Source organism: Eschrichtius robustus, chromosome 3 (genome assembly GCF_028021215.1).
Source record: "Eschrichtius robustus isolate mEscRob2 chromosome 3, mEscRob2.pri, whole genome shotgun sequence".
NCBI lineage: Eukaryota > Metazoa > Chordata > Mammalia > Artiodactyla > Eschrichtiidae > Eschrichtius > Eschrichtius robustus.
In genome coordinates this window covers 4,488,633-4,503,919 of record NC_090826.1, presented here as the reverse complement: position 1 = coordinate 4,503,919, position 15,287 = coordinate 4,488,633, and the positions used below count along the sequence as shown (strand labels likewise).

General features: G+C 56.5%; 1 protein-coding gene across 5 annotated transcripts in view; it reads right to left on the bottom strand.

The window, feature by feature from the left end:
• The window catches only part of KCNAB2 (potassium voltage-gated channel subfamily A regulatory beta subunit 2), a 97,078-nt gene that overhangs the window by 7,444 nt on the left and 74,347 nt on the right, over nt 1-15,287 (bottom strand). For 4 of the 5 annotated variants that reach the window (XM_068538762.1, XM_068538764.1, XM_068538763.1 and 1 more), the window contains 6 exons: nt 11,266-11,345; nt 8,828-8,872; nt 7,082-7,126; nt 6,217-6,260; nt 5,125-5,211; nt 1,335-1,420 (listed from right to left, as the gene is read on the bottom strand). In XM_068538762.1, the coding sequence (XP_068394863.1) occupies nt 1,335-1,420; nt 5,125-5,211; nt 6,217-6,260; nt 7,082-7,126; nt 8,828-8,872; nt 11,266-11,345 (387 nt within the window). Of the gene's footprint in view, nt 1-1,334; nt 1,421-5,124; nt 5,212-6,216; nt 6,261-7,081; nt 7,127-8,827; nt 8,873-11,265; nt 11,346-11,512; nt 11,547-15,287 lie in introns of those variants that run through there. The other variant, XM_068538765.1, reaches the window with a different exon arrangement.

The following is a 15,287-nucleotide window of genomic DNA, read 5'->3' as shown; positions in this document are numbered from 1 at the left end:
GGGCAGAAAACACTAGGTCAGGAGGGGAGAGTGGCTGGCATCAGCCCATCTCTGGGATTTGGAGGTCAAGGCCTCCACTCTGCAGACCGGATGGGTGTGAGCTCCTGGGGAAGCCCGTCTGCCAGCCCGAGAGGCCCTTTCCCCTTTAGCTTGAGACTCAGCTTTCACATCTGTAAAGTGGGGATGAGATCCTGACACCTCAGTGAGCTCTGTGCTGGGTCCAGGCAGCTTCAGAAATAATGCCAAATGATCACTAATGCTGCAAACTCCAAAGGCCGATTGATACCATGGACTTCTAAAGTTGTCTGTAACTTGAAATGAAAATCCTGCTTAATTTTTTTTTTTTTTTTGGATGAACCAGAAATCTGGGGCTCACTAGAGGAGAAACCCCGTAGCAGGGATGCCAGGACGTGGGAAATTCTGGTGGGTGGGGCATGCAAAGGGCTGAGGTTGGGAGGAGGCCTGGAGGCAGGGGTGAGGGGGCCAGCCTGAGAGCTAGTCCTGCGAAGACGCTGTCCCCAGGCCTCTGCCCTCCCCCCACCAACCAGCTGCCTACCTCTGAGAAGCCACCCTGCCGACCCTTCTGGGATACCCCAGAAATATTATGACACATCTGTCACCCTCAGCTACTGATGGCTCCCATGGAGGGAAATGACAAGGAAGGGGATGCCTTCCTGAAAGTGCAGGTGAAGGGGAAGCATCATGGATTATGAGATGGAAGCCCAGGCTCTGAGCTGCAAGGCCTGAGCATCCATCTTGGCATGGGCTGTGTGACCTTGGGTGTGTTACTTAACCTCTCTGTGCCTCAATGTCCACATCTGAAAAACAGGATAGCAGTAGCACTTACCTCATAGGGCGTTGTGAGGATTAAATGGGAGTCAGTCCACATGAAGCCCTCAAATCTAACGGCACCTGGAACATCACAAGAGCTCAGCACGGTGGCTGGCACTGTCACCACTGCTGAGCGCTGGCTGAGCCCCAGGAGCCCCGCTAAGGGCTTCACACCTGTTCTCTCAGACAATCCTCACAACAGCCTTGTGACGGGGTAGGTTGTCCTTGCAGTCTTGTTCTACAGGTGGGGAAACTGAGGCTCAGAGAGGTGAAGCCATCTGTCCCGGGCCACGCAGTGCTGGGATTCAAGCCCAGACCCCTGTCTGCAAGGCCTGCGGACATCACTGCCACATGTCACCATACTGTCCCTCCCCATAGTACCCAGTTATCTGTGCATTAGGGACCGACGGCACTGAACCTGCTAGAGCCCCGGGGTCATCAGCCACGGAGCTGCGGCCGGGAGCCCAGCTGGGGGACACGCACACACCGAGAGGTCACCGTACCATGATCTCCATGGAGCTCCAGCGCGATGTGCCCCAGTACATGGCCATCCCCTGGTTAATGACGTGGGTCATGGCGCGCACCGTCTCTGTCACGAGAGAAGGGGAAACCACAGGTGGGGGGGGCGGCCGGGGGCACGGGGCCTGCCCTGGCCTGGGGACATTCTGCAAATACAGGTGGGCGCCGGGAGGAGGGGGAGGGTACTGCCGGGACGGCTTGCAAGCAGTGTACTTCCCGGCTGCGGAGTTGGGGGTGGCCTGGGTTTTCTGGGACCACAGAAAAAAGTGAGCCGCTGTCCAAGAAGCTGGTCTTGAAAACAATGCCCCCAAATAGTTAGAGGTCTTATGGAATCTTTGAAAAATGGGTTATGGATGGATTGAGACGTTTCTATGGCAGATTAGAGGGATGAAGGAAAGGTGAGGTCAAAGAATGTGACTCTAGAATGGGGGCTGTCCTCTAGTCTGGGGAAGAATGGGGGACCCTGATCGCTCAGGAAGAACCAGATAAACGGATTAAGGTTACGATCAGATTGACAGATGGCAAGAGGAAGTAACATAATTTCTGCCCATTTCTAGTCTCCCAGTTGGGGCTACTCCAGACTCTCACTGGAATCTGGAGAATCGAATGGAGAGGTAATAATAACATCTGTCGGGAGAAGGGCAGGGTGTGGGGCCCTGGGTGGTCCCAGGGGTTGGGGGCTGCAGAGTGGAGCTCCCCTCGAGTCCAGAAGAGCCAGCAGTAGACATGGAAAGCCCCTGTGGACCACGCCCCGACTTTCAAACCAGCCCAGTATCCAGCAAGGGACCCTCTCCCCATCTACACTGTGATAGAGTCTTCCTTAGACTCAAAAAAGTTTTTTGAGAAATAAAAATCTGCCAGTTAGAGTTGCCCCCGAGGCTGTTTTGGCCCCGGGAGGATATTGTGGTTTTTAAAATTGAACTTGACCTCAAATTTTAAAATTTTAAATGGCTCTTAGCTTTGCGGGATGACGGGCTACCCCACCAGATTTCTCTCAGGTCCCATACAATGCTTGCAAGTTCGACTGCCCAAGGCAGCCTCGGAAGTTCAGTTGAAGTACAGGTGTTTCTAAAAACAAATACCCCTTGAAAGTCCCCATCTCTCCCGAAGTGGCCACTGACATGGGGCAGCTGAGGTCCCTGAAGATGGTGGGGGTGGAAGGAAGGATGGAAGGAAGGAGAATGCAGGTCAGTTCCGAGAGCTCCACCTTGGAATGGCCCAGGACCACCGGAACCTTCTCTGGCAGAGAGCGGCACCTCTGTTTTGGGGTGTCCCTTCCCATCCATCCTGGGTCCCTGAGTGCCCCTTTGGCCGAGGTCCCCTCTTTCAGTAGAAAGCTAAGGTAGCTGGGGCTTCTGGGGTGGTGGTCTCCGTGGGCTTGCCGAGGACCTCTGAACAAATCACACCTTGGTTTCCACGCCTGTAGGCCAAGCCCTGTCCTCTCCTTCCTTCCAAGGTCAGGGACTCGGCTCTTCCCCGCGCATCCCAGGGAGGAGGTCTGGCAGGGAAGCGCCCCCCTTGGGCTCTCAGCGGGCCACCACTTTAACGGCCAACGCTATTCGATGTGAAGGTTGAGGGTCCCAGGAAGGAACCTGCCCACATCGGAACCCTGCGTCTGGGCTCCCAGCCCGGCTGTCCTTCTTGGGTTCTTTAGAAACACTCTTGGGGGGACCTGTGACCATGCAGTGTGACTGGCCGATTCTTTTCAGCCCAGGCTCAGGCCCACATGCCAGAGAGAGGGAAGCAGAGGGCACCCCCGTTCGCTAGCCTGGCTTCTTTGAGCACAGCTCTCTCCTAACGCCCCTTCCATGCAGAGAGGGGAGTCCAGCGGGAGCCTGGGGGCCAGGGAGGCTGTGCGAGCCTGTCGCTGGCCTGAGAGGGAAGGGGTCCTGGGCAGTGGCAGGCTGGGCGTGCAGCCCATGCGCAGGAGCATGGCCCTTGTGCTTCTGCCCAAGCCTGGTGTCAGTGACACCAGAAACAGGGACAATTAGGGACAGCTGTCCACCTCAATATTTAATGCTGTTGAACAGAAGCAGGAGGACCAAATCCTTCCAGCTGCTGCCAAAACCCATGGCATCTCCTGCTGCGTCTCAAATAATACATGGGAGGGGTCAGGTGGCAGTGCCAGTTGGCAGGCAGGAGCCCTTTCATTGTGGACCACAGCCCAGTTCCCAGGGATACCAAGGCCTGCCCTTCGTGGGTGGGGTGGGGTCCCAGGGTCCTTTGGCTTAGGGGTGGGCAGAGACCACTGCATGGCCAGAGGCTGCCCCGGGTCTCAGAGTTTCCCCAGCTCATGTAGGTATTTTTCAAGGAGGAAAACAACTGCATTTCAATGGTGAGCTCTGGCCGCATGGCATGGGGTGAGAGTGACAGGTGGCCCAGCCCGCCCAGGGGACTGGTGGGGGCAGGGCAGCTGGTCGCTGGTGCCTTCACTTCTGGTTGAGGTGGGAGCTTAGCAAACGTGGAGAAGATAAAACCTGCCGGGGGCCAAGGTTCTGGGGTCCCCGATGTGTTTGCTACTGTGGGCACCTGGTCTCCCCAGCCCTCTCCCAGACCATCTGGGGTCAAGGTTTCTGGTGCGGATCACAGCAACCCCAAGTCAAGAGGAGGCCCCGCGGATCACGGATCGTGGCAATGCAAGGCAGTGCGAGGAGGGGGAGGCATGCACAGGAGAAGGGGAGGAATGAGGTGACAGCGTGGACCAGGGGGACGGCGGGGCTCTGCGCCGCTTTGCTTTTCTTCACTTGCAAGGTGTTCCCATAAGGCACTTATTTCTCCTTTGTGCATTTTATGGAGAAGTTTAGGCATGGGGGCGGGGGAAGAGAGTCGTGTAAATAAAAGCACTGTCTCATAAAATGCAGCTCGGACACAGAGGTCAGTTGTCGGGCCGAGGGTACTGTGTACCTTCTATGATGAATGTCCTTGACTTGGAGGAACTAAATGGATCCCCTGGTGATAAAAGAAAGATGGAAAGAGACCAGAGTTCACAGCTGTGGGAACGCTGAGGGGCACAGTCTGACAAAGGGCACGGGGACGGAGGCTCAAATCACTTTTCGCAGAATACTCGTTTGGATAAAAAACCAACCACACACACACACGCGCGCACACACACACACACGTATATATACACACGCACGGGTGCATGGTATATATACAAACAAATGAAGAAAAAGTAACTTGAACATAACTGAATTTTCCAAGTCCCTGAAGCAGCAAAGCACAAATGAGAAGATGCCCGAAGCAGAAAGTTGGAGGAGATGGCGGGGGGGGGGGTGGGGGGGGCGCTGAGATCGCAGGAGTCAAAGAATAAACAAGCGCCTGAGAAACCAAAACCGCTTTTCAAAGCACTGCACGTCTTTTTTTTCTCCTCTTGAGTAACAGTTTATTCCCCAGAGCAAAAGTCCCCTAAACCCTCCCAGTAGAATGTGGACCACGATTGAAAGAACGGAAAAGAAGGCAGCCCTTGCAAAGAGTCATCATACTGTGACTTTAGCTAACACTGCACACAGCTCAAAGCCAGGATGGGTGCGGACCCAGAGCAAGGGTGGGACTCAGCCCGGAGGTGCTGCGGTGCACGTGAGGGGTCGATCAGAGGCTGAGCTCGGGCCCGCCCCCCCGCCCCTCCCCACACGGGGAAGGCCCCACCCTCCATACCCCCAGGCCTGGGTGCCCAGCGGGCCCTGCGGTGGTGCACTCAGAGGCTCAGGTGCAGAGCTTTCTGCTCTTTTTGGAGCCGTGACTCCCGGGCAGTCAGTGCTTCCGGGGAGAACGTACCTTCCATGGGCGTGTTGGGGTCCGGGCGGTTGGCAAACACCACGTCCACATACTCCAACTGCAGCCGCTCCAGGGAGGCTTTCAGACCTGGGGGAAGGAGTGGGGAAGGGCTGTTACCATCTTCACAGCCATTCCTGGGCCCTCGTGCGTGCGTGTGTCTCAGGGAGCAATAGATGAAAGGGACGAGGCCCCTGGCACCGGGAGCTGTGGACGGCGGGGTGCATCTGTGGGCACGGGCCACCAAGGTGGAGAACAGCCATGAGAGAAGAGGGGGCACACCCCAAAGGGGGCGGGGTGGAGTCCACGGCCCAATGTTCTGTGACTGCACGGAGGGGGCCCCTCCTAGAGTGGCCCGGCTGGAACTGGGAGAGCCAGGCCACCCGACACGGAGGACAGCTGCGTCGATCATCTATGGCACCGAAGGCCAGTGGGGCCCGAAACGCATGAGTACTTCGCAGCGGCTCAGAACAGAGCTGCAGAGCGGAAGTGCCAGGCTGGGGGACGGGGAAGGGCGGGCAGCAAGGCCTCCTAATCATTTGATTGTCAGTGGAGTGACTGCATTACCTTGACGGCAGGGAACGTGGGGAGAAGAGGCACGGAGATAATACAAATCAGGATAAGTGAGACATCCTGGCACCTCGACCCCAGTGCTCCCGTGTGCTGAGGCCCAGGCTGTGTCTGACACGCACCCTCACCTGGGTCCTTCCCGATTCCACTAACCCCAGATGTGGGCGTTCTTACCACGCCCATTTTACAGACGCTGCCACAGAGGCCTGGGGATGTGATGTCCCTTTTGCTCAGGGTCACCCAGTGGGCACAGGGCCTAGCCTAGCTTGAAACCCAGGCCTGTCTGTGTCTTCTCAGGGACAACACTGCCTACCCCAGGGGAACCACCCACCCATACCCCTGTCCCCTCCCTCACGACACGGAGTGTCCACCCCACGCGAGCCTGGGCGAACCAGAGCACGGGCTGTCCCCAGGCTCCGGGCCTGTAGCATTGGTGGGGGAGGGGCACTGTGCTTTCTTCACTTTCACATTCACGGGAAGATGCCGTGGGTTTAGGGGGCCGTGTGGAGCCAGGGCCCCCCTCACCTTCTATTATGTGCTTCCTGGAAAGGCCCCTCTCCGTCTCGGCTCTGAAAAACAGGCAACAGCACGTGTGATATTGCAGGCGGTTTGGGGGAAAACGTTCATGACGCAAAAGTAGGTCAGCTCATGCCACTCGTAGTCTGCTTCCACTCTGGGGATGAAACCACGAGGCTATGTGGATTTGCTTGTGGAGATGACCTGGCAGAGCTGGGCCGCCTGCCCGCCACCCTGGGGAGGTGGGGCCCACAGCGGGGGATGGAGGCCTCTGCTTTTCAATTTGCCCTTCTGTCTGGCTTGGATTTTTTTCTTTTTTGGCTTGGATTTTTTTAAAAATTAAAAATGAATCCCATTTCTAATTCCCATGAAGCCCATTTTGTCCAGCCCCAGAGAGAATATGGGGCCAGATCCCTGGAGGATGGCAGGAGTGGTCTGTGGCCCAGGGAAGGTGGAGTGATTGGGACAGTTCACGAATTTTCTGTGTTTTCCAGAAATTTTTAGGATGTTACCTTTGTCATCAGAAACAAACCAACCCACAAAAGTAAAAATAAAAATGAAACAAGGTTTGAGTACAAGGCAACTCAGACAAAGCTGCTTTTCTGGAACGTGACGTCCCTCAACAGGGACGGCACGAGCCAGGACAGACGGCTGCACAAACGCCAGCCCGCCCCCTGCTTCTGGCACCAGGAGACAGGAAACGGCGCTGCCCACGTGCTGTCCTCCAGGAGGTTCCTGAGGTCCAGGACAGACCCCGTGCAGCCTCTGTTTCCCCAGGATAACTACCCCCTCCCCACCCCCAGGGGCCTCCTAAATCAGGGCTCTCTGCAGACCTGGCCCCCGGCCAGGGGCATGGTCTGCCCGCTGCACCTACTTTCCTCCCCAGAAGATCTTGGTGGTGATGACGAGGCTGGATCGTCTGCGGAACAAGAGAAGGAGGGGTGTTACTGGGCATGATCCCTTGGGGGCCTCCCTCCCCCCACCTTCCCCACTGTCTTCAGCTCTTACACAGGGGTCCTAAACCCTTCTCATCCTGGAGCATAGGGCGTGAAATGGGGCGCCTCTCCGCCATTCGACGTTTGGGGTGTGCCGAGCCCAGGGGCCTGGGGCTCCCCATTGAGCCAGGAGACAACCCGCAGATGTAACTAACCTGTGGATGCAACTAGCTGACCATGGAACTAGGGTTGGGCAGCGGGGGCCGGAGGGAGACGGAGTCTAGTGTGATGGAGCCTGGAGCCCACAGGAGGGGGGACATTCGGGGGTGGGGGAACACGGCTCAGGGAATAGAAGGCGGCCGCTGCTCCCTGGGGGCTCCAAGTGTAGGAGGTCAAGTGTAGGGGCTGGAGGGTGGATGGAGGGCTCTGGGGAGGATGGAGCGAGGCAAGGGACCACACCGTCTGGTTCTTCCTCTACTGGCTGAGACTGTTTCAGAAAAGCTGTGTGTGGGGCAGCCTTGGGGAGAGGCCTGGGGGCCACTGAGGCGGGGGCAGGCTAGGGTGGGGCTGACCCGAGAGGCAGGCAGGTGATGTTCCTGGGGGTTCGGGCTTCAGTGGCTGAAAGCCCAAGGAAAGGGTATAGAGTCAGGTCTCCCGCTGCAAATCCACAAGAGGCAGCGCTGACACCTTTGTGACTTTGCCTTGGAGGGACAGGTGGGCGGGGGTCATGATGGCCCCTCCTGGCCACATCTGACCTTGACCATTCCCAAAAGAGGGTGACAGTGTCCCCTGGGGTTGTGCTTTCCTCTAGTGGGGGGGTGTAGGGGGAGGACTGCTCAGGAAACAGCTCCCCAAAGCCAGGAGCCCCACAGCCGCCAGTGTCGCCTGTCGCCTGCGGGCAGGCGGGATGACCTAACTGGAATCAATCTCCTTCCGAGTTCACCTAAGACGTTACCAGGGCCCTCTCTAACAGGCGCAGTTTCCTTTTAACTGCCAAGTGAGCAGGGATACATTTTGGTATCAATTAGAGCCGAGAAGAAACAACATGGGTGGGGCAGGAGGAGGGGTGTCAGTCATCCAGGCCCCAGAGGTTGGGGGAGACTCTGCGTTCGTGCACTAGGGGAGGGGAGGGGAGGGGAGGGGAGGGGGGAGACCCAGCCTTCTAACTGCTTCTGACTTCGCTGAAAATAAAGACACACAGGCCTCAGGGACCCCAAAATGCAGGCAAGTGCTCAGCCTGGCCTGACTCCAGGAGGGCGGGCGGGAACTCTGCTTGACACCAGACATGAGGCTCCTGACCAGCTTTCCGGGGGAGGGGGGAGCTTCCCCCCTCACCACAGCGCAGGGCCTGGCTCCCCGGGGTGGCCACCCACAGTGTGAATGCTCGCACCCCCTGCAGGAAGCATGGGGCTGCCTCTATTCTGGGACGTTCTCACCTTCCCAGCAAGAAAAATTCTGGAACCGCCAGGCCTTAGAAAGCCTGGCTGGTGGCACAGGGGTGATGAGGCCAACCCTGGGTGCTCCACCGGAAAACAGGAAGGAACAGCCACCGGATCCTCGCCCGGGGGGCCTGCCCATCCCATCCAGGACCCCAGGGTGGTCCTCTTCCCTCCCAGCAGCCTTCTCCAGCCTCTTCCCTGTGTGTGTGCGCCCTGGGGATGGAGCACAGAGAGCACGGTAATTACCTCCATCCCTTCTTCTTGATGATGTTTCCTAGCACCACTTCAGCCCTGCCAAGAAGACCGAGACATGGGGGGCTTCGTTACAGCATAACAGAAACACCAAACCTCGCCCCACCTTGACAGTCAGCCACAGGGTCCCCTCTGTGAAAATGCCACTGGGGCCAGGGAGCCGGGCTGTCAGTGCCCGCTTTGGCTCGGGAAGCTCATTCCAGAGCGAGGAAAGCGCCTGGGAGCAGCTGGGTTACTCCCCCGTGGAGGTGGCCATGGGCGTGTGCCACTTGACCCAGCAATGGCAGCTCCGGCTCCCGCGGAGAAGGAAGGAACAATGTCCTGCTTGGCAAGACCAGCAGCAGACCGTTGCCCTGGCCCGTTGGAAGTTCACCGGGGAAAACGCTCGGCAACGTTACATGGGTGAAGTTCCTAGACACGTATGTTTTTTAAAAGGTAAATTATTCACCAAGGACATCCTCTGTTTGCAGAGACAATCAACATGTACTCAGGGCTGAATTTCCAGCCGAGTGCGTTTGTGTGTGTGTGTGTGTGTGTGTGTGTGTGTGTGTGTGTGTGTCCCTCTTGTTTCTTGCTTCTGAACAATAGAGAGACAGATGCCAGGCTGACCACTGTCTGTTCTGCTTGGCGTCCCTCCGGACCCTGCACCAAACTCAGGCCAGCCGGGGTCACGCGTGGACCGTTCCAGCCTCGCTTGGCACTGCAGCGCTGGATTAACTTTTAAGAACTTTCTGCTTGTGGCGAAATGTTTCTGAGCGAAAACAACAGACGGAGAACCATCCATACCCAGCGCTACATTCCAATTATAACAGCGCCTGAGTCATCCACTCAGAAATAACGGGCTCTAATTTGTGAGCTGTTTAGCATACATTCTGAATGTTCTTCATTTGTGGTCAAGATGCACAGAAAGTCACTCAGCCCTGGGTCTCTTCCTTTTATTCCTGGGTCCCTCGTTGGTGGCACAAAAGATCAGGAAAGGAGGAAGAGAGGGGAGCAGGCAGTGGTCCTGGGGCTGCAGGAGCTGTAGGCAACGACTCGCCCGAAGCCTGTTGCTTTCGGCTGTGAATTCTCCTGGCCATGAATTTGGTAAGCCTCTGCCCAGCGGGGGCACAGAAATCCTGCAGCTCTCCGGGAAGTGCCCAAAGCATGAGAAGCAGGGGCACTCAGTAAGACAGACGCTTGACTCTGGTTAGCAAGAGGGACTCAGTGTGCTGGCCCCGGCATGCCAGCCCCGGCTGTCCAGTTAAGCTGGGGGAAGTGAAGACAGTGACGCAGACAGTGTGGCTGCCGTGATAGGGGGGTGCTGGGCCTGGACACAGGGCCATCTGGAGCTGCCTTCCTCACGCTCTCCTGGGCAGCAAAACGGAGGCAGGCGCAGGGCCAGGGAACAGGCTGGGGTGCTTGGGATGCGGGGGGGACGCCTCTGGGCTTGGCATCTGCATCGGGCTTTTCCACCTCTGACCCTTCGGCTTAGCTCATCTGTCTGGAAAGCATTTCGCTCTGATGGAAAGCAGCTGCCGGTTTGGAGGGGTGGGGAGGGAGCTGTGGCATCAGGAGGACAGAGGGCTGCTGACAGGGGCTGGAGGAGATTTGGGGGTCCCAGTGGAGGCCCTCGGGGCTGTCAGATCATCAGACCAGGACTTGAGCAAAGTCCCAGCTGGGGTCCTGATTCTCGGTACCCTAGGCCCCATCGCGAGCTGCAGGTAATAACCCAGAGCCTGCGAGGCAGGTGCTGGCCCTGCGGCCACAGTGCACAGGCGGTGGGCCAGGCTGAGCAGCCCAGCTGATGGGAACTTGGCTCGCCCCAGGCAGCAGGGGGCCAGAGGGAGGACAAAGAGAGAGCCAACAAATGATTTCACAAACAAAAGCTGACTTTTGGAAACCCGATGCAGGCGAGTGGATGATTTGATTACAGCCAGTCTTTAAAACTGAAGCCAGCAGCCTTGGCTGAAGAGGGCTTTTACATAATTGAGTAGGAAAGTTCACTGCCAAGATGGGAAGAGCAGCTCCCTGCAGCGCTCAGCTCAGCAGACCCTGCTCTCCCCAGCTCCTGAGAGGCCCTGCATTCCCTGCAGCCCTAATTGCACCATTAAGATGTGAAAATATCAGGCATGTGGGGCTGCCTGCACTTCGCGGGCGCGGCAGGAGAGCCCCCTGGACTACAGCTTAATCACGGCTCTCGCCCAACGCAGCCTCTTTGGCACCAGAGGGGCTGTGGTCATCTTGCTGCTTGAACACACGGGAGTTTAGCAAGTGACCAAATGTTCTGTGATTCTGGCCCCGTGAAAACACTACCTCCCCACGCCGTTTGCAGTTTAGAAAAGCAGGCAGAGTGGGAGGTGCAAACCCTCTGGGGAGCAAGAAGCTCCGGCTCGTCCCAGGGAAGCTGGGCTTGGCCGGCACCGCTTTTTCCCGTGAGAAAAGGCACGTACTTGCCCGCCGCGTAGACTTCTGCGGTATCGAAGAGGTTGATGCCATTGTCGTAGGCCAAGGTCATTAGCTGCTCTGCCATCTGAAACGAGAAAACCGGGGCTGCTCACAGGCGGCACCATCTTGCCAGCCCAGGGGGAGGGCCCGGAGGCTCCAGAGCACAGCCTCTTGGCCCGGGAAGACCCCCCGTGTGCCTAGGCGGCCCTGTCCCCGCCGCAGGACAGGCTTGGAAGCAGCTCAGTCACAAACCCATAGAGAAGAAAGAAGACAGAATGAATGCAGAAACAGCTTCTGGATTGTGAATTTCTTGTGAGCAGGGACCCCACCCATTAGGTCATCTCAGGGCTTAGCACCTGTGCTGAGTTGAATCATGTCCCCCAGATTCATGTCCACCCAGAACCTCGGAATGTGACCTTATTTGGCAATGGGGTTTTTGCAGATGTAATTAGTTAAGATGAGGTCATACTGCATTAGGGTGAGTCCTACATCCAACATGAGTGGTGTCCTTATAAGAGTAGACACAGACACACAGGGAAGAGGCCATGTGAAGATGGAGGCGAAGGTTAGGGTAATGAGCCTGCAATCCAAGGAATGCCAAGGACTGCCAGCCAGCAGCAGAGCTGGGAGACAGGAACAGAACTCCTTCGGAGCCCTGGAGGCAGCGTGGCCCTGCGGACACCTTGATTTTGGACTTCTGGCCTCCAGAACTGCGACAGAATAAACTTCTGTTGTTCTACGCCACCCAGTTTGTGGGACTTTGCTCCGGCCGTCCTGGGAAACTAACACAGCCCACAACAGGAGCGTGAAAAATCTTGGCAGAATAAATCCTCTTCAAAAGCTGTGGCTAGAACGTGCCTGTGGTACTGCATCCCTCTGAATTCTTCCCGGCAACGGCATGAGGGTGAAATTACTGTTTGCAGATGGAGCAACTGCCATCCTCAGCTAGCCCTCTGGCCTTGGCCCTGCTTCTCCAGTGCCTTGCAGACCGGGGTGGATGAATGGCAACCGGTGGGCAGTCGGGGCGAGGATCCGAGGCAGCCTGCCTGCAGCTGACAGCCTCCTCCAAGATGCAGTGGACAATGAACTCTGCTGGCCCGCTGGACGGTGCAGGCGTCCGTCTGAGCCTGCAGGGGTCACAGATGCAAACTCCCCCACCAGCCACTTCTCGAAGCTCAGCTCAGAGCCCCAAGCCTCCCTCCCAGTAGCTAGCCCAGGGTGCGGTGAATATTACTTAACCCTCAAAAACTGCACGACAGAAGGCCAGCCAGCCAGGTGCAGCTTCTAGGAGCTTCTCCCAATACCAAACGCAGAAGCCCCACCGGCCAGGCAGGTAAGGAGAGGGAGGCTGGTGCCTGGTGAGGGTTAGTAGGGTGGAAGGGGGCTCAAACACTGCCGGGTGTGTCCAAATCCTTTTATTTTTCAAGAGAAGCCAGAAATCCAGGATATCGGGGAGGGGGGTAAGTTCTGATTTTCAAACGTTGGCAATGAACCCCAAAGGTTTCAGAGGATGAACAGGCCAAAGCTAACCCCCATCAGTCCGCTGCTGTCTTCCGACTAGGAAAGCTCATTGATGGGAGCAGTTTTCTGGATCCATCTGCGGGGCGGACTGGCTCCTCTCCTCCTTCCTCTGGCTCAAGTGTAACAATGTAGCCGAAGCACCCCTGCATCCTCCTCAGAGCCCTTCCTCCCTCCTCCTCCTCCTTTCTTTGCCTCCAGAGCTCCAGGCACACCAGGCTCCTTCCCTGGTTATCCCGCCTTCATCCTTACTTTTCCGGGATGTGTCCCACCAGGCCGCCGGAGCTCTGCCCAGGAGAGGACCATGTGCTGGGCCCCGCAGGTTACACAGATGGTTTAGGCGTGCACGCTGTCTTCTGGGAGGGTTCTGAGCGAGGTGACCCAGGGCCAGTGCTTTTATTTTCATATTTCAGACACACACGTATTTTCTTATGTCCCCATCGTGCTCACAGGGAGGGTACCACACTGCAAGTATTCTTTTGCATTTTTGCTTTTTTCACTTACAATACATCCTGGAAATAGACCCATATCAGTTCGTGGAGATCTTCTTCATTCCTTTAAAAATTTTTTAAAAAAATCAGGGTAAAATATACATAAAATTTACCATTTTAACCATTTTTTTTTTTTTTTTTTTTGCTGTGCCACGCAGCATCTTAGTTCCCTGACCAGGGATGGAACGCGTGCCCCCTGCAGTGGAAGTGCCCAGCCTCAATCGCTGGACCGCCAGGGAAGTCCTCTAACCATTTTTAAGTGTACACTTCAACGGCATTAAGTAGATTCACACTGCTGTGCAACCATCCCCACCGTCCATCTCCAGAACTTTTTCATCGTCCCAAACTGAAATTCCGTCCCCATTAAACACTAGCTCCCCATCCCCTCCCCCAGCCCCTGGCCCCCACCCTCCTACTTTCACTCTCTATGATTTTGACTTCTTTAAGTACCTCACATAGGTGGAATCATACAGTCTTTGTCCTTCTGTGACTGGCTTACTTATTTCACTCAGATGCCCTCAAGCTTCATCCGTGGTGTAATGTGGCAGAATTTACGGGGCTGGGTTTTGAAGGGTGGTTAGGAGTTTGTCAGGCAGGCAGGAGGAGAGAAGGTGGAGCAGGGGCTGTTGCAGGCAGTAGGGCTGGTGTGTGCCGAGGAGCGCAGCCTGCTGTACCTGCTCCACCTGTGGTCTTGCCCGTCCTGTGCTCAGGTCAAACACCTGGCCACCCTCCACTTGGCTTTCTCTCAATCCAGCATCAAAACCTTTAGCCAGTCCTATCAGCTCCCGCTTGCAAACGGATCTGGAATCTGACCGCTCCTGCCTACCTCCAACCGGGCCCATCTGGTCCAAACTGGAGCACCCTTCAGCTGAGTTTTTGCTGTAGCCCCCTAACTCTCTCTGCCTCTGTCTGTGCCCCTGCCACCCCTGCTAGGCAAACTGTGGTCCACAGGCCAGCAGCATCAGTGTCAGAGATGCAGAATCCCAGGCTCCGCCCCAGACCTGCCTCATCAGAATCTGCATTTCCAGCAGATCTCCAGGGACTCGTGCACACGTTACGGTTTGAGAAGCACCTCCACCGGCCATACTCAGTGCAGCAACCAGACTGAGCCTAGTGAGACCTAAGTCAGGGCAACCTTCCTCTTTGCTAAAATCCTCCAGTGGCTTCCATGCCACGAAGGGTCAAAGCCAAAGTCCCCACCAGATCTGCTCCCTCACCTCTGACCCCATCTCTTGACACCCCTCCCGCCATGGCCTCACGCAGGTGGGCACACACCTGTCCCCTTGGGCTGGAACGCTCTTTCTCTGGATCACCAGGTGGCTCATTCCCTCACCCCCTCCTTCCTGGATCGTCCTGTGCAAACCAGGAGCCAACACCCCAGTCCTTCTTTCTCTGTTTTCCTGTTCTCTGTGGTTGACTAAATAGTGGTTCCCCAAAGATATCAGGTCCCTGGAACCTGTGAATGTTACCTTAGGTAGAAAAAGGGACTTTGCAGATTTGATTAAACTAAGAGAGATTCTCCTGGATGAGCTAAGTGGGCCCTAAATGCCACCACAGGTGTCCTTACAAGACGGAGGCGGTGGGAGATTTGACGCTGACAGGGGAAAGGGACGTGACCACAGAGGCAGAGGCTGGGGTGATGCGGCCACGAGCCGAGGACTGCAGGCAGCCCCCAGACACTGGAAGAGGCAGGAAGGACCCTCCCCTGGAGCCTCCACCGCAAGCGCGGCCCTGCTGACACCTTAATTTCAGCCCAGTGATACTGATTTTGGACAGCTGGCCTCGAGAACCGTGAGAGAATAAATGTCTGTTGTTCTAAAGCACACAGCTGGTGGTAATTTGTTATAACAGCCACAGGAAAGGAATGCACTCTCCATCGTATGTTTAACCCTCGGAGATAAGATGTGCTTATGATCTGTGATCTGTCCCCCTCTCCAGACAGAGAGCAGCCCGTGGGCAGGGACCTGGAGCTCGGCAGGTGCTCAGCTGGCATGAGCTGAATGGAGGAAGAAAGAAAG